Here is a 24,994-nt window from a genome sequence, read left to right as displayed (position 1 = left end):
CCGTGCTGTAGCATGTCAGAACTCCATTCCTTGTTATAAATGTCATTCAGTCTTTTAAATTACACTTTGTAATTTGAGGGAGTTGTAGACTCAAAGTGGTGGCTGTCAGGTACAACGGAGAGCCTCTGCGCACCCTCCGCAGGTGGAAAGTCAGAGGGTGCGGCCATGGCCGGGGGCAGGGAGCGCGGTGAACTCAGACCTGCTGGTGGTGAGATTCTGCCTAACTTGGTGCCCTTGGCGGGTTTTGGTTTTTGTCTTGATGAAAAATGTGCAATGCTAAACACAGCAGCACAACAAATAAAACTGTGACTCCGTTTTTGTAGATGTCGAGGCGTCTTTGGACAGCTATGACCCTTTCCCAGTGCCTCCCCGGCAACCTCTGGATAATGTCTTGACACAGGGCTGCTGGGGCGAGGCTGGTTTTCTTTAGGGGTGGTGGGGGAGGGGCTGGGTGGGGTCGGCCGCCAGGGGGGCCTGGGTACACGAGTCCAAATCCTGTTACTTTTCATTCTTCAGAACCATCTCGTACCTTAAAACACAAAGCATGCCTGGGGCGCAGGGCGAAAGGTGGAATGGCCTCGGTCCTCCCTGCAGGAGGGAGAGGCGGCTGTGTAGAGCCGGGGGGAATGAGGAGGGCCCTTGGGTGGGCCAGGATTTGGAACAGCCTGACCTTTGCCCTCTAGGCAAAGCAGGGCATCCCAGATTCTAATCCCAGACCTCCCCACCCCCCGCCCCTGTGTCAGGCTTTCTTTGTAGGCCCCGGGAACGCACTCGGAGAGCCGATCCCTATTTCCAAGGCCCACGAGCACATTTTTGGAATGGTCCTTATGAACGACTGGAGCGGTAATGCCCGGGGGTGGCTGTGGCCGGGGCCGCTGCGGGCGCCCTGCTCTCTGGCTGGAGACGGGGTCGAGGCCGTGGCCCTGGGACAGTGTTTCATAGAAGCCAGGGCTGGTTTCCCGAGCCTAGTACTCGTCACTGGCTGCAAGGGGTCCAGCAGCTGAGCACGTGGACTTGGGGAGTCAGCAGGGTCCCGGCCCTGAGATACAGCCTGGTTTCTGAGCCCCAGCTTTCTCGTGAGGCTAGCAGGGACGCAGCTGGTATCATGGCTAGTATTTCTTTAGTATGTGATATGTGCCAGGCCCTGTGCTAAGCACCTCACGTGTAGTTTCCCCCGAACCCCTAGGAGGAGTGGTGACATCATTCCCGTTTTACAGACAAGCAGCTGAGGCACAGAGGGTGAAGTCAGTGGCAGGCCTAAGGTGGGAAGCTCAGCAGCCCGGCTTCCAGGCCTGAGCTCTCAACCCGAGAGCCTTACTGCAGGGGGAGATGGCTCCCTAAGTCCAGCAAGGCCTCTTCGCAGTCGGAGGCTGAACTTACACCCCTTTGGCCACATCCTTCTCTCTGCCGTAGCCCTGCCCCGGGGCCTCAAACGGCTTCTGTCCTTGGCCTCGTATGCTGCTGTCCATTCGTCCTGGGGAGTCCTCTGCGGGGAGGCCCCTGCTGGGGGTCTTTGCTCCTTGGTCCAGGGGAGGAGGGAGACCTGTCAGCCTGTTAAGCCCTGCATCTGCCCTTCTCCCGTAGCTCGGGACATCCAGAAGTGGGAGTACGTCCCTCTTGGGCCGTTCCTCGGAAAGAGCTTCGCGACCACCATCTCTCCGTGGGTGGTGCCCATGGATGCGCTCATGCCCTTCGTCCTGCCCAACCCAGTCCAGGTAAGCTCGGCCTCTGCAGGACCAGCTGAACCCAGGCCCCGCCACCGCCAGGCTCGCCCCGTCACTGAGCGCCCTGGACATTCCGGTTACCAGGGCCATCGGTCATTCCATTTTGGGTTTTTTCCAGCCTCCTACATTGCTCTTGGGGTGAAAACACAGATTTTTAGACATCTCAGAGTCCTCTGAGGCCAGGGGAATCTGGTGCGTTGGCAGGAGAAGGTGTCCAGGCCAGTCCCACCACATTGCAGCCCTCCTGAGGTCAGCATCAGATTGTGTCCCGTGCGGACAGTGCCCCTTGCAGCCCAACTCGGAGAATGCAGTTTGGAGCCGCCCGACAGCGGGTGGCTGTGGGGGTTGCTGTCGCTGCAGCCTCCTGCTCCCGGCCCCCTCCCAGGCCCCATCTCACCCTCACCTGCACCCCCCGGCCTGTTACCGTCCATCACAACATCACCAGCCGTGGTCTTATCAGAGCCACCTGTGACCTCCTGATCACCAGCGCCACGGCCTCCTCCCAGCCCCTCACTCGTTTTCCCTCCTTGGCTTCTGGCACAGGACCTGTCCCCAGTCCGCTGTTTCCAGAGCCCCTGCAGAGCTCCACTCTGACTGCACCCCTATGTGGGGGCAGCCCAGGCTGCACTCGGCCAGTTGCCCTTCCCTCCTCATCCTCCCTTGAGTATCTCACTGTCTCCCGTCCCCCGCATGGCACCTGTGCGGGGATACTCGCCTGTGCGCCTCTGCCACGCCCAGCAGGTGCCAACCCACGTTTACTTTGATATAAACCAACTTGGAGCCCCTCTGCCTGCAAGACCCATGAAATTCCTGGAGGTGGGAGGAGGAGGCTGCATCTGGACCCCTGCTCCTGCTCGACTGCCCCTGCTGCAGCCCGCACCCCGTCATTTTCAGTCCCCAAGACTTGACTCTTTCTTCCTCTGTGGCTGGTGGTCGGCAGCTTCGTCTGCCGTGTCACCACGTGTCACCGGGACCCCTGCAGCAGCTCCCCCCGGCCGGCCTGTCCAGCCCTCGCCCTCCGTCCAGCTCTGCTTTATAGGGCCGCCGCGATATCTGCTCCAGGTCTCCCAGACGTCACTCACTTAGGCCTAGCCGTCACGGTTTTTGCCACTTCTGAGCTACTGTTTATTCAGCATTTTACTTGAAAACTGCTCTCCCTTTAAAACTTGAATACATTCAGAAAGGAGCTTTATATTTCTATTGGCATCACAAGCCCCAGTCATTAGGTAACGAGAGAAGCCTGGTGTTATTAAAATTCCACTGGCGGTCCTATACCACACTTTGGGAAAACACTGTTTTTACCAAATGTGCAGACTTTTCAGTGTGGCTGTCAAACTGCCTCCCCTGGCTTGGTTCTAGTGCCAGACTGGCTTCTGCTCTCTGCCCCTTCCCTCTGCCATCCAGAAGCACTGCCTTTCCCACAGGCCTGGCTTCGCTGCCTGACCCTGGCCCTCCCACCTGCCTGGCCTTCCCCTTCCCTGGGTTTTTGGGACATCTCTGATTTGGCCCCCGTGACCTTTGCCCTCTGGTGTGCCTCCCCAAGGCTGGTGCATATGACCCTGCCTCGCCCCTGCCCAGGGCCCAGCATGGGGAATCCCGTGGTGCCCTGGGCCTGCAGTGCTCGGCGAGCCCACGGGTGGGGTCTGGCCCGGCATGCCCGGCTGCCTGCCATGGCCTGCTGTCTGTGCTTTGTCCTCCCAGGACCCCAGGCCCCTGCCGTATCTCTGCCACGACCAGCCCTACACATTCGACATCCACCTGTCTGTTGCCCTGAAAGGTACTGTCTTGGGGTTGGAGGGTGGGCCCAGGGGATCGGTGGGTCTGTGTGCCCAGGTGCCGGTGCCACGTGGTGCCCAGCTATGGCAGAGTGGGTGGCGGTGCCCGCCCTGTGGCTCCTGTAAAGGAAGGAGGAGAGACGACGCCTTGTGCCTCAAGGGAGCCAACCCCTACCCCTACCCCCACCTCTCGCCACCCGGGGACGCTTGCCCTGTATCCCTGAGCTCTCAGATACTGGGGCTGGAAAGCACCGAGCCCAGCTCCTCTCTTGTCACGTGCATCCCCTCTCCAGATTCCCCAGCTGAGGTCTCCCCCGTCTTTGCACTAACACTGCCCAAGACCCCTCACCCCCAGGAGGGCACGGTGCATGGAGTACCGGTCCCAAGCTTGTAGTTCTGACATTCTGAGCCGGGAGTCTGTGGAAAGCAGGCTTGGGAGACCCTGAGCTTGCATGGGGCAGACTCTGGAGCATACCTGGGCTGGTCCTGGAGAAAGCAACTTCGGAGTGGAAGTTGGGGCCAAAGGAAAAAGGCAGAGCTTGGCAGAGTGGAAAAGCTTCCTGAGTATTAGTGCTGTTCAGAAATGGTACAGGCACCTGGCCTGGCACCGTGCATGTAGCAGGTGTTTAATAAATATTGTTGAGGCAGCACAATGCTCATCATTGGAGTACTTTGCAGGGGACAGATGGCTCCAGCTGTCCAAAGGGCTCCTGGGGGGGAAGGCAGGTTATCCTTAATCAAGGATTTCAAACAGGTCTCAACTTGCACACCATGGCTAGTGGATTAATGGCTGCCAGCAGCATTGTGTTAAGAAAGATTCTGAGCCCACATCTGGGCACAGTACCTTGCAGTGCTGTGATCAGTTAATGCTGTCTGCTTTGGGGGTGGGGAGGGGAAAGGGGTAGCTTGTGTGTAAACCATCCCCAGGCTAGATAATCTCTGGGAAAGCCTTCCAGCTCTGATTCTTAAATTTTTATTTATTTATGTATTTATTTAATTTTTGCATGGGCAGGCACTGGGAATCGAACCCAGGTCTCTGGCATCGCAGGCGAGAACTCTGCCTGCTGAACCACCGTGGCCCCAGCTCTCATTTTTAATGAGCTTCAGTAGCCAACTTTCTTCAGTTTCATGGACTCTGTGAAGAATTATATTAGCCGTGTGAAGCCCAGGCAAAATAATTCACATTTGCAATGTGCGTTTCTTTTTTTTCTCTCTCTGATTAATACATGAAGTTTCTTTGACAGTCTTGCTTCTCTTCTCTTTTGAATAGGAGAAGGAATGAGCCAGGCAGCTACTATATGCAGGTCCAATTTTAAGGTAAGCTTTGAAGCTGGGAAACAGCTTCTTGGAAGTGAGGGAAAGAGGGCTAACGACCCCCTGCTAGGAACAGGAGAACAGAGCCCTTTCGGGGATATTGCACTTTCTAGAAGCGATCGTGGGGTCAGGTGTCCCCTTGGGATGGGGGCTGCGTTAGTCGTGCACGGCGATTTTCTTGGGGTGGCGTGGATGTCATATGAGGGCCTAATCCCTGGCTTTTCCTGTCCTGCCCAGAACTGGATGGGTCAGAGTGACTCCCTTTTAAAGTGAACTTTTAATTGAAGTCTAACATACATAGATGACAATGTACAAATTGTAAGTGTCTAGCTTGATGCATTTTCACAAAGTGAACGTCCTTCTCGCTGTGCAACCAGCACCTACGTTGAGAAATGGGAAATTTCCAGCCCCTCAGAAGCCCCCTGGTGGCCCTTCCAATCACCTCACTCCCCCAGCAAGGGTGACCACTCTCCCGATTCATTATCATTGATGAATTTGGTCTGCTTTTCAGTTTTATAGAAATGGGATAATACAGCATGTCTGGTTCTTATTGAATTTCTGTGGACGTTGTAGTGCGTGTGTTGGTGCACGTGCACGCACATTTCTGTTGCACGTGGAATTGCTGGGTCACACAGTTTATGCGTGCTTCACTTAGGAACTCTTCCAAACAGTTTTCCAAAGTGGTTGTACCCATTCAGATTCCCGCTGGTAGCGTACAAGCATTCAGCCGCTCTCGCCATCCCACGGTGGTGATCACCTTTTCCTTGCAGCCCTTCTGAGAACTGCGCTTTTAGCATTTCCCTGATGCCTGGCGCAGCTGAACCCCTCTTTCGTGTGTTTGTCGGCCACTTGAATATCTTCTGAAGTGATGCAGTCCTGTTTTCTCCACTTTTTCCTCCAGTTTAGCATTATTCTGGGCCCCTTAGGCCAGTAGGCAGAAATAAGGGGAGCTCTTTTGGGGGGCTTATGGGCCAGGATTGGTCTGTGAGGTTTTCCTTCCCTGGAAGAGCGGCCCCTACAAAGAGACCTAAGAAGCGCAGATGGGGAGAGACCCCGAGTGGGGGGGGCACATTCCGTCTGAATATCCTCAGGAACAAATGGCTGTACTGGAGGACAGCTGGTCGTGGGAGGCGGCTGGAGGAGGCTGGAGGAAGGCTGGGGTGACGTGGGGTGGGGTGGGGGAATGGGGCTGTGTGGAGGTTCTGGACACGGCTGCATTGGAGGCAGCTGGGGTAAGGCCACTTGCCTGTCCCCCCCGTGGCTGTCGCCCTCAGCACATGTACTGGACGATGCTGCAGCAGCTCACCCATCACTCTGTCAATGGCTGCAACCTGCGGCCGGGAGACCTCTTGGCTTCTGGAACCATCAGCGGACCGGTGAGTGTGATTGCCCAGGTGATTGCCCAGGTGATGGCCCAGGTGATTGCCCAGGTGATGGCCCAGGTGATGGCCCAGGTGATGGCCCAGGTGACTGCCCGTACAGGGCCCCCCCCCACAGCACATGGCTCTCAGCCTGCCCTTGAGAAGGGACTTCAGGCCCTTGATAGGCATCTCTTATTACTCTGTCTTCTTCCTAGCTCCTCTGTGTGTGCAGAAGGGACATCTTTTCCAAATTCATCTTTCCAAAGCCTAAAGAGTAGGGCAAAAGACTGGGAGGCTTGTGTCTTTTTCTGACTAGGTCAGAGCCACAGTGCCATGCGGGGAATTGTCAGGAAACAGCGATAGGCTTTGTTCTCACCTTCTCACAGCCCCCACCCCGCATGAGGGCACTGCTATGGCCTTTCCTTCATCCCTGGTGTCACTGTGAGCTCACGGAGCCCTAAGAGACAACGGCTGCGGGGAGAGGCATGTGTCTGTTACTGCCTGCCAGGTCCTGCTCGTACCTTTCTGTTAGATGGAAAGTCCCTTCCCGACTGGAGGGGATTAAACAGCACTATCTCAGGCAGGCTGAGCCTGACGACACACGTCAGGGATCGAGCCCCAGAGCAAAGGAGAGCCCTTCGTGGGAAGGCTGCTCGGTCTCCAGCATGAGGAGAGAGGGGGCTGGGCCCCCCACCACTCCCGCCTGGGGGTCCTGCTGCTTGCCAAGCAGTGTCCACGCCGGAGCTGACATGTTCATTAGGACACGCATCTGTATGACGCCCTTTCCCTTTTATGAAGGAGCCGGAAAGCTTTGGCTCCATGTTGGAGCTGTCCTGGAGGGGGACAAAGGCCATCGAGCTGGGCAATGGACAGAGCAGGAAGTTTCTGCTGGATGGGGATGAAGTCATCCTAACAGGTGAGGCTGCCACGCGCAGCGGGCTCTGTTCCCCATCTGCGCATAACGCCGTCTGTCCTTCTAACCCGTCCTGACGCTGGCGTCCCAGGTGCTGTGTGGGCTTGCTGCATCCTTCCCCCGGCCTGGGTGACTGTGATCTTCAGATCTTCAAATCTGGGTCTTTGCAGACCCTTTAACCTGAGCCAAGTTATACAATGGTGGCAGCTTCCTCGTTGTGGACTTTGTGGGAACTCCTTATGTGGAGACCCTTGACTGGTGCTGGGTTCACGGGAGGTGCAGATGAGTTAAGGACCGAGGATTTCCCAGCTGTCCGTTCCGAGGAAGCTAGGTGCCTCTTTCAGACGCTGTATTGTACCTGTTGCCTTAGGGACTCTGCATGCAACAGAAACCGCCCCTCCTTCCCTGGCCACCCCCCACCCCTTTCCCCAACCCACCTTGCTTGGATGAGAGCACCTTAGTGAAAGGATACAGGGGGTCTCCCAGGACAGCCTTGAGAAGAGCTGCCCAGCTTCACGGGGATCAGAAGGTGACCCGGTACCCGCTCCTTCCGTCTCCCTCTCTCTGGAGCCGCAGTCTCGTCTTTGCCCTCTGGAGCATCTCTGCCGCACTCTGTTTTCAGACCCACTTCTTCTGCAGAGCCCATGTCCCTGCACCTCCAGCTTGCCTCAGACTCGGGCTTGTCCTGGCTCCACATCAAACCACGACTGCACACGACTGAACAGTCCACACTTCCAGCACCGCCCCACAGGGGTGACTGTGATTTTGATTTGAGTTCTTGAGAAACTGACACTGGCCAGCTCTGCTTTGGTCCTCTGGTCCAATCAGCTGCTTCCAGCATGCAACGCCATGGGTGACAAACACACCTGTGCTTGCAAGGCTTGTTCTTAGAAGGGAATTCTCAGAGCATCACCTTAAACTTGGCTCAGTCCAGACATTGCCTTCTCTCTCACCCCTGGCTGCTCAGGAAGAATCAATCTCTGTCTCCTCTGCTGGTGACTCACTAACACTGGGTTCTGGGGAATTGTCTGTGTACCTGTTCCCACACTTTACTAAGGGCTCTTAGAGGGCAGGGACTGGGCCTTCCTTTTCTCTGCAGTCTGACTGTGAGCCAGCCGCACAGTGGGTGCTGGTGTGGTTACTGGTCAGTTGATTCAGTGAAGTGAATATGGCAGGAGAGGTGCAGGGAGAGCTCAAGACAGCAGCAGATGATACTACCCAGAATTAATACATGTACTGCCCCTATTTCTACAGCCGTATCCTACCCTTCCCAATTCTCCTTTAGATGTGTGGACTCAGCATCTACTAGGGGCCAACCATGTAGTAAACCACTTTTATTATTTCATCTTATACCCAAAACAGCCCTTGGATTAGGGCAGATTTTGCCGAGTATACCACTTAGAGTGAGAGAAGTAAGTTACTTCTTGAAAGTCATGTAGCTGTTGAGGCCAGGATGCAATTCAGGCCTTCTGATTTTCTTTTTTTTTTAATTTTAATTATTTTGTATTATCAAACCGAAACAGCATGCAAACATGCACATTCTTAACATATAAACAATCTGTGTATGGTGCACAATCAATGGTTCATAATATCATCACATAGTTACATATTCACCACCATGATCATTTTTTGGAACATTTGCATCACTCCAGAAAAAGAGATAAAAAGAAAAAAGAAAAAACTCACACATGCCATACCCCTTACCCCTCCCTCTCATTGACCACTCGTATTTCCATCTACTCCATCCTTCTGATTTTCTTGCTGGTTTTGTTTCTGAAATGCCTGCCATCCGACCCCAGTCCTTTGGTCGTGGCTCTGTGGATTGAATGAAAGCATTTCCTGAAGTTTTGGTTTGGGGAAGGGAAGGAAGGAGATTGGCTGGGAGAGGGGACTTGCTGGCCTCAGCCCTGTGCTGTCCCCGGGACAGTCTGAACCAGGTGGCCGGGCAGGGAAGGCAGACGCTGGTTCTCAGGCAGACGGGGCTTGCCTGTGCTCCCAGCATGTGCCCAGAGAGGGTGGGAGAGAGGAGCCAAGATGCTGCGAGAATCATTTACTTGTTTGTTTACACATTGCTCTGTCCTAGCAAGGGCTTATAGAGGGCAGGAGAGGAGCTCAGGGAAAAGCAGTCCTCTGGATCGGAAGAAGCACATGCTGCCAAGAGAGGAGGGACGTGGGGACGGGTTGGTGGGATTCCCTGGAACTAATAATGAGGAGTTATAATCTGATTGTAAGACAGGCATAAATTATTTACTAATAAAAAGAAAAAGAGAATTTCATACAGAAGGGGACCACTCAGAAACTTAAGGAGGGAGCATAGCTGAGATTTGGGCCCTTGTGTTCAGCTGTGGGCAGGAGGGGGAAGTGGGGGAAGGGCCTGTTGGGATGGGGGTGTCGGCTGCTTTTGCCCTCACTTTCCATGGCTGGGCACTGGGACCAACCCCAGCAACCCTCTGCTGGGGACACGCCCTTGGTTTCTGGGTCTTTTTCCAGGTCTGCTGCTCCTTCTCATCCTTGCCCACCCCTGATGGCTTTGCTGCCACTTGTCATTCCCCTGTCCTCTCACCTAACCGTTGGGCGCATGTAGAACCTTCGGAAGCAGTGACATCTGCCGGCACAGGCAGCGCTCGCTGTGGGCCAGAGACTGTTCCAAGTGCTTTATATAAAATAAATTTTCTGCTCCTTATCAAGGTAGGTCCTATTATTATCCCCACTTTTCAGATGGGGAAATTGAGGCCCAGAAGCTTCTTACTAGCCTAGGATTACACAGATGGTAAACGCTGCCCCAGGCGTTGAGCCCAGGTCCCTGTTATGGTACCTTGTCCCTCTAAATGGGGCGAGGTGAGAGAGAAGATGACACACGGCACAGACCTCTGAGCGCTCTGAGGTCACCCACCTGTCCATGTCACCCACCTGCCCTCCCCCACCTGTCCATGCCACCCACCTGCCCTCCAGCCTCGCTCTCTCCCGGCCTGGGGTCCAGCTGGTGGCCGGCAAGAGCGCGTTCACACTCACGGACATTGGCCTTCCGCTAGGCTGTGCGATGCACACACTTCTCACTTGTCTTCAGATATTTGGTTGATTGACAGTGATAGTCCAATGTGGCGTCTTGGCGTTGGAAGTCATCTGGAAGCAGTATCAGAGGGAAAATCTCCCCTTTCTGCCCTGTAGTCCCCCAGTGGCGTGACCCCCATCAGCTCTGCCATCTGTCCTCCGTTTACTGTCTCTGGCCTCAGGCTTGGCTCTGCCATAGCTCGGCCCCTGGCTGGCCCCACGTCCCTGGGCCTCAGGGTCTCCTCCACTGTGAGGCGACGACGCAGAGCCCGGTGCGTGCTGCAGTCTCGGACGCGGGCAAACCTGGCTGTTGCTGTGGATTCTCATTCCTGTTGGGGAGGGGGCTGGGGGCCAAGTTCCCCAGAAAGGCAAGTGAAGGCAGGACGAGAGGGTAGTTGATGGAGTTCAGCCTAGAGAAGCAGGAGAGCTGTTTTATTGTCTCTGTCCAGGATGAAGTGACATGACCTGAGTTGGCCATAGACTTTTTTTTAAAATATTTTTATTGTAAACAACAAACAAACATGCAAACATTATTGACATACGCACATTCCATACATGGTGTACAGTGGCTCACAATATCATCACATAGTTGTGTATTCATCACGCTGATCGTTTTTTTGAACATTTGTATCACTCCAGCAAAAGAAATAAAAAGAAAAAAGAAAAACTCATATATGCCATACCCCTTACGCTTTCCTCTCATTGACCACTGGTATTTCCATCTACTCAATTTATTTTAACCTTTGTTCCCCCTATTATTTGTTTATTTTTTATTCATATTTTTACTCATCTGTCCATACCTAGATAAAAGGAGCATCAGGCACAAGGTTTTCACAATCTCACAGTCACATTGTGAAAGCTGTATCATTATTCAATCACCCTCAAGAAACATGGCTACTGGAACACAGCTCTACATTTTCAGGCAGTTTCCTCCAGCCTCTCCATTACATCTTGACTAACAAGGTGATACCTACTTAATGCGTAAGAATAACCTCCAGGATAACCTCTCGACTCTGTTTGGAATCTCTCAGCCATTGATACTTTATTTTGTCTCATTTCACTCTTACCTGTTTTGGTTGAGAAGTTTTCCTCAATCTCTTGATGCTGAATTCCAGCTCATTCTAGGATTTCTCTCCCACGTTGCCAGGAAGGTCCACACCCCTGGGAGTCCTGTCCCACGTGGCGGGGAGGGCTGTGAGTTCACTTGCCATGTCGGCTGAGAGAGAGAGATGGCTCCAGATGTGCTCGTGTTCTACCTCTCTGGACTCTCTGCTGTCCATTAGTCACCTGTTCCCTGGCGTCTCCTTCCTGTCCTCCCTAGGCTGCAGTGTGGCAAGGCTCGGGGCTTGGAAGGTGTCTAGGGTCCTTCCTACTTGGCTTTTATTCTCTAAGCCAGTGGTTCCTGCCCAAAGGCTGTTCTGACACTCTGAGGACATCTGGCAATGTCTGGAGATACTCTTGGCTGTCCTAGTTGGGGGGATGCTACAGATATCTTGTGGGTAGAGACAAGGGCTGCTGCCCCACATCCTGTGGTGCACAGGGAAAGAATTATCAGGCCCCACATGTCACTAGTGCTGAGGCTGTGACGCCCTGATCAGGGCATCTGCCGGGACAGCGGTACGAAGGATGTGGCTAGCTTTGCCTACCGCAGTGGCTTGCAGAGAAGTGAAGTGATGGAATCACGCATCTGTGTCCTGGAAGCGGGCAGGTGCCAGCTTTGTGGGAGAGGTGCTGCTGCTGCGAGCCTCCAGGGCATGCTGGTTTATTGAGTCCCAGCAATGGGGATGCAAGGAGGCTCCCCCACCCCCAGTGGGTGGGGCCTACCAGGAAGAAGGAGCCTCAAAACTGCTGCATTATGAGTTAGTTGCTTTGATGGGTGATTAATGACTTCCTGGTTTTGCTTTAATAGGCCTCCCCTGCCCCACCCAGGGGTATGGATGTTTCTAAGCACTGGGTCTCCTAAGTGACTGACAGAAGGACAATGAAGCCGAGCAGCGGAGTAGACAAGGACGATGCTCTAGACACAGGGTGTCCCCGCACATGGCGTGCCAGCACACGGGCCACAGGGATGGGTCAGCTAGGGAGGCTGGCATGAGTGTGCTGAGGCCGGAGAGGGCGAGGGGCTGGCCAGGACCTGATGACACTAGAATGGAAACTTCTGGGATGCCTCTGTGGGTCCTAGCTGCTGCCTTTCCAGGGACAGCCAGGGTCAGAGCAGTCCCAGCAGGGAGGGCCATTTGGAGACTGAAGGGGAGAGCACAGGTTGGGGACATTGCCTCTGAGCTGGGGGCTGAGGCTGGGAGGACCCCCACCCGCAAGCTCCCCCCACCCCAGGCTGGCTGGGCAGGTCTGTTGAGGATGTCCCTGAGTCCGGATGGCCATGGGTTTTCCCAGCAGCCGTGTGATTGTTTTCTTTTGGTTGCTAGAATCTTGAACCTGTTGTTTTCCTTGGCATAACTCATAGCTCCAGATTTGGGGCTTACCTCCTGCAGATGAGGGGTCTTGGTGGGCTTTTTGGGTGACTCAGAGTCATAGGTATCCCCATCAGGGCTCCTTGCTTCCATTGGACGCAGTCACCATCTTCATAGGGCCACCCTGACCATCAGCTTGTCTTCGTCCACCATGCCCAGGGCCCTGAGAAGCACTTGCACCTGAGGAGTCTGAGGGCCTCTGTGCTGACGTGGCACCATGCATTTTTGAGCCATCTGTCCACCAGGGCCACCAAAAGAGGCTCCTTTACAACATAGCTGGAACATGCCGCTGTATTGCTGAAAGCCCCTCTGCATCTCATCGCCTTCAGGACAAGCCTCAAACTCCTCCACATAGCTTCACAGAGCCCTGCCTATGCTGGCTTCTTAGGGTGCCCTGTACAAGAGTCTCCTGAGGCTTTTCCCCATTCAACCAGCGCCTCTCATGCCCTGGTCTCTATGCTTTCGCACATGCTGTCCCCTCTGTCTAGAGTGCCCTTTTCCTTGGTCCCTCCCTAGAGAACTCCTATCCACCCATCAGAGCCCAGCCAGATGGCTTCCTCCTCTCTGCTCTCTTCTCTCCCCTCAGCACCCTGTAAGCATTTTTCCTGTAAGTCTTGTCTACACCTGCTTCTCCCATGAAATTGATGCTCCTCCAGGATAGGGATGGGTTCTTAATTCCTCTCTGCTTTTCCATCGCTGTAGTTGGAATGGAACCGAGTGAATGAAGCTAGTGTTTGTTAGCATCCACTACATGTGAAATATCCTGCTGGGGGCTGCCCCCAAGTGGTTCATCTAATCCTCACAACCCTGAGAGTTAAGGATTATTTTGCCCTTTGCAGGCAAAGAGGCTGACTCAGAGGTTAAATAAGCAGCTGCAGTTGTCTGGCTCACAACCATCAAAATCGCTGACATTTATTGAGCAATGACTGTGGGCCAGGTGCTGCTCTCAGAGGGTTCAGAGAATCAGCTCTATCGACCTTGGGCCGTCAGACCCGTTTCACAGATGTGGACACTGGTGGCGGCCCGTCTCAAGGGGGCTCAAGGTCACGGATGCAGTCGGTGGAGGCAGCCAGCGCCGGTCTCGGCAGCCTGGCTTCAGACCCACCAGCAGACTTGGGATTTGGACTCAGGAAAGCTGTCAAGGGCATCTGAGGCAGCCCTCCAAGGACCCCGGGATGAGGTCAGGGTGGGCCTGCAGCTCTGCCGCCTCGCTGGGGAGGGGCGTTCTGTTGAAAATGCGCTTGTCCTTTCGACGGTGCCTGCCTGCCTCGGGCCCCGCTGTGGTCCTGGCACCGTGGCTGACCCCCGTCCTCTGTTCCAGGGCACTGCCAGGGGGACGGGTACCGCATCGGCTTTGGCCAGTGTGCTGGAAAAGTGCTGCCTGCTCTCTCGCCCGCGTGAGGATCTCTCGGCTGCCCTGGAAACAAAGGGCTGTGGTGCCAGCGGCCTCCTGCTGAGGCTTTGGGCCTCGTTCTTCATTCAGTACTAAATAAAGCCCTTGTGGTCGGTCTCTACGCTCTAAGCCTGAACCTCTGTACGTCTGGCCGCATCCACTAATGCTCTTGAATTGAGCCAGAGGGCTAGGGTGTGCACAGCTGCCTTGGGGGCCCTTCATTTATTTATTCATTTATTATTTGGGGTGCATGGTCTGGGAATTGAACCTGGGTCTCCAGCATGAAAGGTGGGCATTCTAACCACTGAACCACCCGTGCACCCTAAAAAAGGACATTTTTTTTTTTTCGCATGGGCAGGCACCAGGAATCAAACCTGGGTGTCCAGCATCACAGGCAAGAACTCTGCCACTGAGCCACCGTGGCCTGCCCATATACATAAATAATTTCTGTTTCTTTTTTATTTTTTGTATGCGCAGGCACCAGCAATTGAACCCGGGTCTCCGGCATGGCAGGCGGGAACGCTGCCTGCTGAGCACCGTGGCCCCGTTCATTTGTTTTCTTGTTTTATTAGTGAGGCTGAGCGTCGAGGTGAGGCTTTCTCACCAACTGTCCAAGGCATCCAAGCATGTCCCGGAACGGAAGGAAGGCTGGCGCCCACGCATCATGCATTCTCTAGGACTGGCTGGTCAGTGGGGACACATGAGGTGCAGACTAGGTTCAAGGGCTCTGTGAATAAAGCATGGGCAGAGCCCCCGAGCCCTGGGCCACAGTGGAACTGCGAGCAAAGAGGCCAGAGGACTAGCATTTCCCACTTGGCAGGCGTACTGACTCGGGAGAGGCAGCTCTTTCCCCGCCCACTGCAGGGGCCAGGGGACCTAGCCTGGTTCTTGTGTGACGATGGGGTTGTGAGGGAAGGTGACCTTCCTGGGCCCTGCATGCCCTGCCGATGCCCGGGTGTGTGGACGACACCGGCTATGGCAGTTATTCACCACCCACCCCTGCAAGGAATCACCGTGAGAAGAAAAAAACATTGACACAGAGTCAAAAAGCAAGGGAGTCTCTGTCCCAAGAGAGAGCCAGAGCCTCGAGTTTATTTTCTGCTAGCTATTTACTGGGAAAAGGGGCCATTTGAAGTTAAGCTATCCATTGAACACCAGGGGAGGTTCCCGTTTGCCTTGACCAGTTTAAGAACGAAGCAGGAATTTTCCCATGAGTGGAAGATATGTTCTAGATAAGCAGATGCCACAGTTAAGCAAAGCAGATGCACATGCAAGTGACACAACAGAGAAGACAAACATCTTAAGCTGTTTTCAGCTTAACAACAAACAGTCAAGGGCAGTGGTTTTCCCTGCTTGAGGACATGCAAACACAGCGCCAGCTTACAAATGCTTTAACCATATCCTCCCCACATGGGTGGATGGCAGGAAACGGAGCCTGTGCATCGGCACACACTATTCATTAATTTGTCCATCCAGCAGATCTTCACTGAGTGCCTTCTCTGTGCCAGGCCCTGTTGTAGGCACAGGCTGTGCAGCAGGGAACAGAATAGCCCAAACCCCTGTTCTTGGGGAGCTTATGTTCTGAGAAGCAGACCGTGAACAAATAGGCAAGGAGAAGTTAGAGTACGGCAGACGGGGCTGAGCTCTGTGTCGCGTTCGGGGACATGCATGCCATTACGAATTTTAGAGAGGTCTTGGTGCCTTCGGTTCTTAGTGCTTTTCTGCCACAGAGCTGAAGGAGGCGAAGAAGTGAGCCGGGTGGGTATCTGGAGACAGAGTGCTCCAGGCAGAGGGACTGCCAGTGCATATCCCTGAGGTTGGAACATGCTTATCATTTCTGAGCCCTCACTGCTCTCAAGTGAAACAGCCTAGGGGCAGGATGTCAGTGTGGTAAGGCAACTCCACAGTGTCATTAAAGACCCCGGCTCCTTCTGCTCTGCCATCCTCAGCATATGGTTTTCATCCTCAAGCTTGCCTCGTGGTCCAGTATGGTTGCTGGGGCGCTAGCCGGCACATCCAAATGCAAGGTCTGCAGAAAGAGGAGACCTAGGCGTGGGGTCTAGGGGTATGGAAGGGCAGAAGGGCCTTCCTTCCAGCTAAGTTGGGTTCCTTTAATTAGCCTTTCTGATCCCTACACCTGGAGTCCCATACCATACTTTCCTTCACTGGAGAGAAATTAGTCATAGGACCACATCTCCCCACAAGGAGCTGGGAGTTGTCTTTTAGCTGAATACATTGCTTTCCCAGTTAAAGTCAGAGTTCTGTTGTTAAAAAAGGGGGAAAATGGATCCCCAAGAGATGGGAAAGATGCTCAGAGGCGGAACTGCTCTTCAGCAGCTGGCTTTGTTTCATGGCACTATATCCTAGGGCGACATTCTCCAATGCTTTGCTGATTTCAGTGGCAAGCACTGAACATCAGATCTCAGCAGGGTCTCCCCAACTGTCTAGATGAGATTGATTCAGACGCTTATTCTCTGAATTTAAATGGTCAAGGCCTTCCCAGGATTTTTTCTGAATTTGGAGCTTGTGTTCCCAGGGTTATCTCTTTTCCTCTTGACTCAGCATAAAAATATCATGTGTTTTGAGATTCTTCTTTTGGTTGGCTCTGTCCCTGGCATCAACCCACAGGTGTGACCCAGTTATTTGAGGGCTTTTTTCCTTGGAGCCCTTAAATTAATATGGCTAAAAGCCTGCTGTATGTTGCAGAGCTTTTCCCAGAGGATCTGAGGTCCTGGGCAAAGGTCATTTAAAATCAATATTTGTCTATTTGGCCCTGCTGGCACTGAGAATGCTGATGTCAGCCATCGAGTCACACACTTATCCCCTCGTGCATTTAATGTACTTAATGAGATTGGTGATGCTTGGAAAACCCACTGGGCCCGGCCCTGGGGTCTGAGCAGGCAGAGTCAGGACGGTTGCCAGCATCCGATCCATTGAAGAAACAGAAGTATGAACTCTTTAAAATAAACCTTTTATTTTGAAATAATTTCAAACTTACAGGACAGTTGCAAAAATAATTCAAGAACCCATTCAGAGAACTCCCACGTACTCCTTCCCAGATACCCAGATACTCCTGTGCCACTTAAATGCCTACCAGAGGTGTCCACCGCAGGTGACCCGTGGACAAGAAGACTGGACATGTGGATAGCAGCCTTTCACCCTGTCCATTCCAGTTTCTGCTTAATGGGACCACGAACAAGGTGGCCCTGGTAGGGTGGCTGGAGATTATGCATGGTCTCAGGAACAGATTGAGTCTGATCTGTTTTCCACCACTTCTGGGTTTACAGCCTGTCAATGGATGAGACCAATGCTCACTGTTCCCCGGGGGTGGTGATGGGAGAAAAGTGGACAAGTCAGCTACTTGGGGGCAGGGTGACTACATTGGACCGTTTTCATCATGGAGGGAGATGCGAATAGACACATATTCTGGATATGGATTTGCTTCCCCTACCCTCACCACCATGGTGGGCCTCCATTCATCTTTGCGTACCTCACAAACATGACCTTCAATCAAGGAACTCATCTGTGGAGGAAATGCAGCAGTGGGCTCCTGCCCCTGAAATTCACTGGTTTGCCCCATGCCCCATCACCCAGAAGCAGTTGGTAGGATCAGAATTTAAGGTCTATGGAAGGCTCAGTTATATGCTGACCTATAGGATACAGTATAATTTTAAATCAGAAGCCAATTTATGGTGCCATCTTCCCCACAGCCAAAAGACACTAGTCTGGAAACCAAGAAATGGTGAAGAAAATGATTTCTCTTACTATTATACCTAATAGCCCACTAGTGAAATTTTTGTTTTACATCCTTTATAACTTTGCATTTGATGGGTTTAAACATCCCTAGTAAGTAAGAAACAATGCATCTATGAGGGAACATAGTTATGGCTCTGTTAAAGTGGAAGCTGAGATGGTCCTGTGGTCATTTAGGGCTCATCGTTTGAACCAGTAGGCAGAGAAGGGGTTCACTGTGCAGTCAGGGTGAATTATCCATATTACCAAGGGAAATGGGCATGTTACTACATGAGAAGGGGAATTACCCATATTACTAAAGGGGAATGGGCATGCTACTACATGAGTGGGGGAATTACCCATATTACCAACGGAAATGGGCATGTTACTACATGAACAGGAGAATTACCCATATTACTAAAGGGGAATGGGCATGCTGTTACATGAATGGGGGAAGGGGACTATCTCGGGGGGTTCGCTGGAGCACCTCTTGGTACTCCCCATGTCGAATATGCCCTTTCTGGGGGGACATAATTTTGGATTTCTAACAAGCTTCCCAGTGGTGCTGATGCTGGCTGTCCTTTGAACAGTCTGAGTGTCTCTGCCCAGAGAAACCTATTTCTCTCTCCTGAGAGTTCTAAATGCTTTCAGGTGCGGTTTTCAAGTCCTCTATCATTTTCTTTGAGATCCCACATACAGGAATTGCAGAAATCCAAGAAAGACAGGGCACTAAGGATTTGATTCCTCTGTGGATGAAGATTTGGGTCACCCCTCCAGACAAAATACTCTAATAGTCAAAGGACTTCAGAAGGTAGGGGGAATATGGAGTGGGCGTGGGATAATAAGGCTATAGTTATCAGTCTAGACCTTGGGACCAGCCACAGAAGGACCCCAGCAGCTGTGCTTTGTACTGTTTCCTTTATTCACCTAGTAGTGGCTGCATCACAGTTTAGGTTCCAGGTGGGAATGGGACTAAATCAGCATCCCCCACAGACAAGATGGCGGTGAATGAAACTTTGGGTTTCCACTGAACTGTCCCCGACATGACATTTTCCCCCATCTAAGCAAAGTTCATGGACGGAAGCTGAGTGTCAACAAAGGTGGATTGAGTGGTGCAATCGTGCCTCCGTGGCAGAATTCTCACCTGCCATGCCAGAGACCTGGGTTCAATTCCCAGAACCTGCCCATGTTAAAAAAAAAAAAAAAGGTGGATTGTGGGGGTTATTCTCTATGTGCTCTGATAGGCCGACATCTGTGGGCAGGACCGTCCAGGTTCCTGTGCCCTTTAGCTTTCACTGTGTTTGGCCAATGGGAGAGCGAAGTAAGAGACTGGAGGGCAGGAGGCAAGAGGACAACCCTTCCAACTGGGTCGCAGTTTGGTAGATGCTTTGATTCTCTCTCTATGGCCATGGCTCCAGCTAAGCAAATCCTCTCCTGCGTGCAGTTCTCGCTGGGTGCTTGTAGCACTGCTTCTTCTTCTCGTCCTGTCAGACCTAGATGAAATGGTGTCTCACCGTGGCCTGTCCTCGGTATTTTACCATCCCTTGTTAGTTCCTCTAACTGCCCAACTAATGTAAATATGTTTTAATTGAAACTCTTTTCAATAAATACTTTGGATGTGCCATCTTCCCATCTCTTTCCATCTAGGGTGCTGACTGAGACAGGTCCAAAGAGAATCCCCCCAGAAGGGAGGGGATCTTAGCTGATGTCATCAAGGGCATAAGGTGCTCAGGGGAGGGCGGATCCAATGTGTCTGGACAGAACAGCTGGACACATGAGTGTGGATCCAGAGGGCTCGACCTGGGCACCTCTTGGCTGTGGGCTGGAGCGGGCACTGGATAGGCGTCCATCCTACACGTGAAACCAATTTTCACCAGCAAGACCATGCTGCAGGAAACCACGCCAGTGGGCTGACCAGCCTTTGCAGGTTTCCTCCCTGGTGTTTGGAAGCAGGACTAACCCCCTTTGGATTAAGTAAGTTTTTGGGGTTCTGGGATATTTTTAGGGTATGAGAGAGAGAGAGAGAGGTTTTTTTTGTTTTTTTTCTTTTTCACATGGGCAGGCACCGGGAAATGAACCTGGGTCTCCGGCATGGCAGGCGAGAACTCTGCCAGTGAGCCACCATGGCCCGCTCTGAAGTTAAATAATAACACGGACATTTGAGCTGCTAGTTGGAAAGATGATATAGATGATACAAGTATTGATAGGCTGGGCTGGTAAAATGAGTGTCTTACTATTTATCTCAGCCTCTGAGCAACTTTGGGGGTCACATTTCTTCTAGTCACTCATTCTGAGTTCTGCTGCCTAGCTTGTCTCTGACTGCTGTCCCTTTCCAGATGGCATGTCTTCACATTACTCACCACCCAGACAGCTTCATTTGTCCAAAAGTACCACTGACACAAAGCAGAGTACGCATCAGACTTTCCTGAGGATTTGGGGTCATGTGAAAGGACCACAGCAGAACACAGCACAAGCAATGACTTAACTGGACGTCACTGCCTGGTACCTCTGTGACTCCTTCCCTGCAGCAGGGAGTGTCTCTCTCACTGCGCTTTCCCTGAAGTGCTGGCTTGTGCCCAAATCCCACAGCCCATCTTTCTGAATGCGCCTCCTCTCCTCGGTGCCAGCTTCCACTCCAGAAAAGGTCTGTTCATTTTGTTTCCAGACAACTTTCGTCTCGGCTAGTCAGAAACTTGTTGAGGTGCTCTGAAAACAAAGGATCCCTTCTATCCTTCAGCAGCATAAAGCAATGAGAAGCTTTGGAATTCCAGTCTCCTCCCACCCCAATCATGATCAAATTCTTAGGCAGCTCTTCCTTCACCACGTGCTTCTTAGGTGGAGGGAGTGTAATTTGAATATTCATTCTCCTACCCTGAGCAAATGTCCACGGTTCATCATATCTTGTTCTTTCTCTTTCCTCTTGGTACATGTATTATAGAGAAAAATGAAAGCAATCCAAGTATTTAACAATGAGAATCTGGATAATTATATATGACTAGATGGCATGGCATGTTTTATAGCCGTTGAAATGATAAATATGAAGACTGTAGGGCCAACATGGAAACACGCTTATGATGTAATGTTAGGAGAAAGAGTAAATACAGAAATATGCAACTGATGATATGAAAAAAAATGATTCTGCATATGGGCAAGGAACATACAAACATACAATAAAAACCACTGTTTTGTTGGAGGCTCGGATGGGGAGTGATTTTTTTATTTTCTGTCCTTTATGAAATGTTATTATACTCTCCGTGCTATCAAAGAGTCAAGACATAGGGTGGGAAACATCAGCAAATCCAAGTGTGGAAAAGAATAAACTGGAATCAAGGAACCTCAGACTTTAATACGTACAGAAATCATCTGGAGATCTTGCTACTTTAGATTCCTGGGCCCTACCCCCAGAGTTTCTGATTCTGTTGGTTTTGAGGGGGGCTCTGATTTTGGATTTCTAGCGAGCTCCCCCATGATGCAGATGTTTTTTTGTCCTTGGACCACAGTTTGAGCACTGCCCTGGGACAGCTACTTTTTCCCCAAGAGTTTTAAAATGCTTCCGGGTGAGGCCTCCAAGACCTGTCTGTGTTCCCTGGTGGTCCACTGTTAGCCCGATTGGGAGTTGGTTTTGATGCGCATTGTAAATCCATGCTGATGGGCCCTTCAAGGCAGTGCCTGGAATCTTTGCAGTAAGCTTCAGAGCGAAGGTGCTGTGGGTCTGAGCCAAGCCCAGGGCTCTTATTCCATAGGCAGGGTCCTGACTGCATCCTAGTCCCCTGTCCTTGCTGGCCATCCCACTGGGCATCCCGTTATGGTGGGGGACCAGCTGGGTGTGTCTTGTTATGCTGCCTGAGTATCTCTGCTTTGCCGACTTTCAGTGCATTGGAAATCCACTTCCCATTTGGCCTGGTTGGGGGGCTGGCCTCAGTGCAGGTCATGGGGAGGGAGCCCTGAGCTTATTCCCAGCTTCAGGTCTCCTCTGATGGGGTTAGGAGGCCACCACTTGGAGGGTGGCATAAATGCACTCAGAGGAAGGGGAGCTCAAGTGGTCTGGTTTGACGCTGTGTCTCCACGACTACTACATAATTTAACAGATGCCCATCTCTTGCTGTCACGTGCTGGGAAGGTTGCTGTGGGCAGTCCTCTGGCCAGTGGTGGGGGCCACGGGAAGAAGCTACACTGGGGAAACTGAGGCAAGCCCAGGGCTCCCAGCCCTGCGGAGAGGGAGAAGCCCAGCACCTCTCCTCCAGCCTGGACCTCCCCGGGGGTGGTGGATACAACCAATGTCTTCCCATGTCCTCTCCTATCACCCTCACGACGACCTTGAGAGGTAGATGTTATTCTCCGCATTTTAAGGATGAGGAACTTGGAGCTCAGAGAGGCAAAGCAGGCTACTGAGGGTCCTACTGCCAGGAAAGAGAGGCGCTGGGACTTTGGTTCAGGTCTGGGGGCATGGGGCCAGCTCTGGCGACTGGTCACCCGATATTCTTGCTGCAGAGTCATGGACGTAGTGGAAGTAGGGGCAGGAGGCTCTGAAGGACTCAGTATTAACAGTTTATTCCTTGTCCCCACGTAGCACATTTACTTTCAGAGCACTCCCCTCCTGTCCTTTCACTCACCGGGGGCTTGCACCAGACAGAAAGGGCAAGGCTTCTCCTCTTTATTTTAAACGAGGGAATGGAGGCACTGAGAGGTGCAGAGACTCGCCTAAGGACACACAGCCTTTGAGTGGCTGAAGCAGGAGGGCTCAGATCACCTGTGGACCGTGCACCTCCGAATGAGGCTGGGTGAAATGACGTCTGTGAGAGGAGGAGTCAGTGAGAAGTAGGAAATGCACGACCAACGCACATGAAGATTACATCGTGACCCATCCACCTGCTGGAATACTCGGCAGGCACTCACCATCACAGAGTGGGCGATGAGATGCGGAAATAGTCATGCTGAAGGCAACACAGAGTGATACAACATCATGCACACAGTACACATCTGACTATTTAAAAATACTTATAAAAGGCTGGAAGAAAATATATCAAAATGGTGGCTTTCGGGAGATGGGATTGTAAGTGTTTGTTACCTCCTTCCCTTCTATTTTTCTCTATTTCCCCAAATTTCTAAAATGTGTATTTCATCCATTACAGGAAAAATATACCATTCTATATTTTAATTAAAACGAACGAACAAGAATCCTCCCTGGAAGTAGCCTCTGTGCCTTTTGTGACTTTTTTAGGTGAGGGCCCTTCCACCTCCTTTCGCCCTTCACCACTCCCTCCCTTGCTGTCCCACCAGGAAGGGGCTGGGTTCACCTGGGACGACTGTGCTGGGAGCCTCCATGGGCTGCTTCTCCTTTCAAGAGCAGAGAACCTCCTCGAAAGGAGGCCCCTATTGCGTGACGGTGGGTGTCTGACCTGGTTTAATTCCCAAAAGCGCAGAGGAGCCAGAGACGGTAACTCTCCATGGTCACCCAGCGAGCCCCCGGCCTGGCACCCAGGCCTTGTGGCCAGTGGCAGCACGGCCACCTCACACTGGCACTCCGGTGAGAGCAGGCAGGGCTACAGCGAGCCGACCCCCCGCCTCGCCTTCATGGGCTGGCAGCTCAGCGGCCCGGGGACCCCGAGGCGTAACCTGGGCACCCCGGCCCCGAGAGGCCAGGGGTCTGACTCCCCAGCCCGCCGCTTCTGACTCAGTCATCCAGGTGCTGTTCCTCCCAGGTGGAGGTGGGGATGGCGCTGTAAGGGTCCATGATGACCTTGGCACAGCGAATTATCATGACGACGAGGAAGAGGCAGAGAAAGACAAAGCAAGCCAAGGTCAGTCCCTTGTCCACGTCGACAAAAACAGGCTCAGGCGTGGGCTCCTCCATCTTGCCGTGGCGTCTGCAGACTCCTCCCCAGGTTCCGGGTTGGCTGGGACCATTTTCCACCCCTGCAGAGAGAGCCAGGCCAGGGAGATGGGGGGTGCAAGCACCCGTGGCTCGGGTCACCCCACCGTGGGTAAGCAGGGGGAGGGGCAGTTTCACAGCTTACGCCTTGTAGGTGGTTGATGCCTCCAGCGGGGCCCGGCGGGCGCCTCCCCAGGCTGGGGCGAAAGAAGGGGCAGATGGGCTGTGCCACAGGACATGGGGGGGCCCACGGGGGATGGAGCCCTGCCGTTTTGCCTCCGCTCCCTGCAGCCCCTTAGGAAGAAAGTTCAGTGACAATGCTTTCCAGCCAAACAAAATTATTGGTAATTAGCAGGTGGTACAAGGGTGGCAGAGTTCTCGTCTGCCATGCTGGAGACCCAGGTTCGATTCCCGGAACGTGCCCGTGCAAAAAAAAGTATTGGTGAATTAGCATATTGTAAAAGTAGTGAACGCTGGATTTCAAATGAAAGCAAATGTTGCCCAGTATTCCACGAAGAGGAGCTGCGCTGTGGAAAGGGGGTGGAGGGCATGGCGGGCTTGCAGCCTCTCCCCGCTGGCGGGGGCCTCGCAGGGACTCCCCAGGACCTGCAGCCCCACCCTGGGCACATGGCCTGAGGCCTGCGGATGTGGCAGGAAGATGGGTTCGGGCAGCTGAGGGGCCTGAATCGCAGCTTGGCCAGCACTTTGCAGGGCTCTGCTGGAGAGTGCATGATAATGGAGACTCCTCCATTCGCTACGCCTGTGCTGGCACCTCGCCCCCTCATCCTGGGTGATGTCCTGCCTTCTCTGAGTCCGGAGTTCCCCAACCGCTGAGGGAATACCTTGGCAGGGTGCTGACACCCACGGGCTGTCAGGAAGACCTGCCTCCAACAATCCAGCACAGACCCTGGCACCAGCAGATGCTCAGTAAATACTCTGGATGAAACAGGAGCCCCCAGGCAGCAGGCCAGGGAGGGCAGGCCAGTTCCCTGCCAGCTCATCTGCAGGGGAGAGCTTAGGGGGATGGGTGGTGAGGGGCGGCCACTACTCCTTCCCCATATACCACCGCCAACACCACCATCCCTGAGTTCTGAATTTGCAGAGCCCTTGAGCTATGCCATGTGCTTTCACGTCTGCTTTATTATCTGATCCTAAGGACAGTCCTAGAAGCCAGTTTGCCAGGCATTAATATGCCCATTTTGTAAATAGGGAAACTGAGGCATGGAGAGAGGAGACGACTCCCCCAAGGTCCCACACCCCCAGACCTGGGCTTCAGGCAGCCTCTGAGGCCTCTGTTGGAGTGACAAGTAGGCCTCATGGCCCGGCCCCCTGGAGCTCAGCTTTGGGCCTGGGGCACTGGCACAGCGAACCCCAGGCTCCCCGGCCCG

The 24,994-nt window shown here is 53.0% G+C and overlaps 2 protein-coding genes across 6 annotated transcripts in view; one reads left to right on the top strand and one right to left on the bottom strand.

The window, feature by feature from the left end:
• Positions 1-24,994, top strand: part of FAH (fumarylacetoacetate hydrolase) — a 53,210-nt gene that overhangs the window by 24,116 nt on the left and 4,100 nt on the right. The window contains exons 8-14 of one of the 4 annotated variants that reach the window (XM_077128524.1): positions 744-843; positions 1,585-1,715; positions 3,426-3,501; positions 4,770-4,816; positions 6,088-6,189; positions 6,973-7,090; positions 20,071-22,995. In XM_077128524.1, the coding sequence (XP_076984639.1) occupies positions 744-843; positions 1,585-1,715; positions 3,426-3,501; positions 4,770-4,816; positions 6,088-6,189; positions 6,973-7,090; positions 20,071-20,219 (723 nt within the window). In that variant the 3' untranslated portion in view covers positions 20,220-22,995. Of the gene's footprint in view, positions 1-743; positions 844-1,584; positions 1,716-3,425; positions 3,502-4,769; positions 4,817-6,087; positions 6,190-6,972; positions 7,091-9,577; positions 10,000-13,930; positions 14,120-20,070; positions 22,996-24,994 lie in introns of those variants that run through there. The other 3 variants (XM_077128525.1, XM_077128526.1, XM_077128527.1) reach the window with 3 other exon arrangements.
• The window catches only part of CTXND1 (cortexin domain containing 1), a 60,277-nt gene continuing 52,245 nt past the window's right edge, over positions 16,963-24,994 (bottom strand). For both annotated transcript variants that reach the window (XM_077128536.1, XM_077128537.1), the window contains exon 3: positions 16,963-23,650. In XM_077128536.1, the coding sequence (XP_076984651.1) occupies positions 23,409-23,588 (180 nt within the window). In that variant the 5' untranslated portion in view covers positions 23,589-23,650 and the 3' untranslated portion in view covers positions 16,963-23,408. The remainder of the gene's footprint in view (positions 23,651-24,994) is intronic.

This window comes from Tamandua tetradactyla, chromosome 14, assembly GCF_023851605.1.
Source record: "Tamandua tetradactyla isolate mTamTet1 chromosome 14, mTamTet1.pri, whole genome shotgun sequence".
Taxonomy (NCBI): Eukaryota; Metazoa; Chordata; class Mammalia; order Pilosa; family Myrmecophagidae; genus Tamandua; species Tamandua tetradactyla.
Note: the sequence above shows the minus strand (reverse complement) of the source record. Positions and strands in the feature narration are given on the sequence as shown.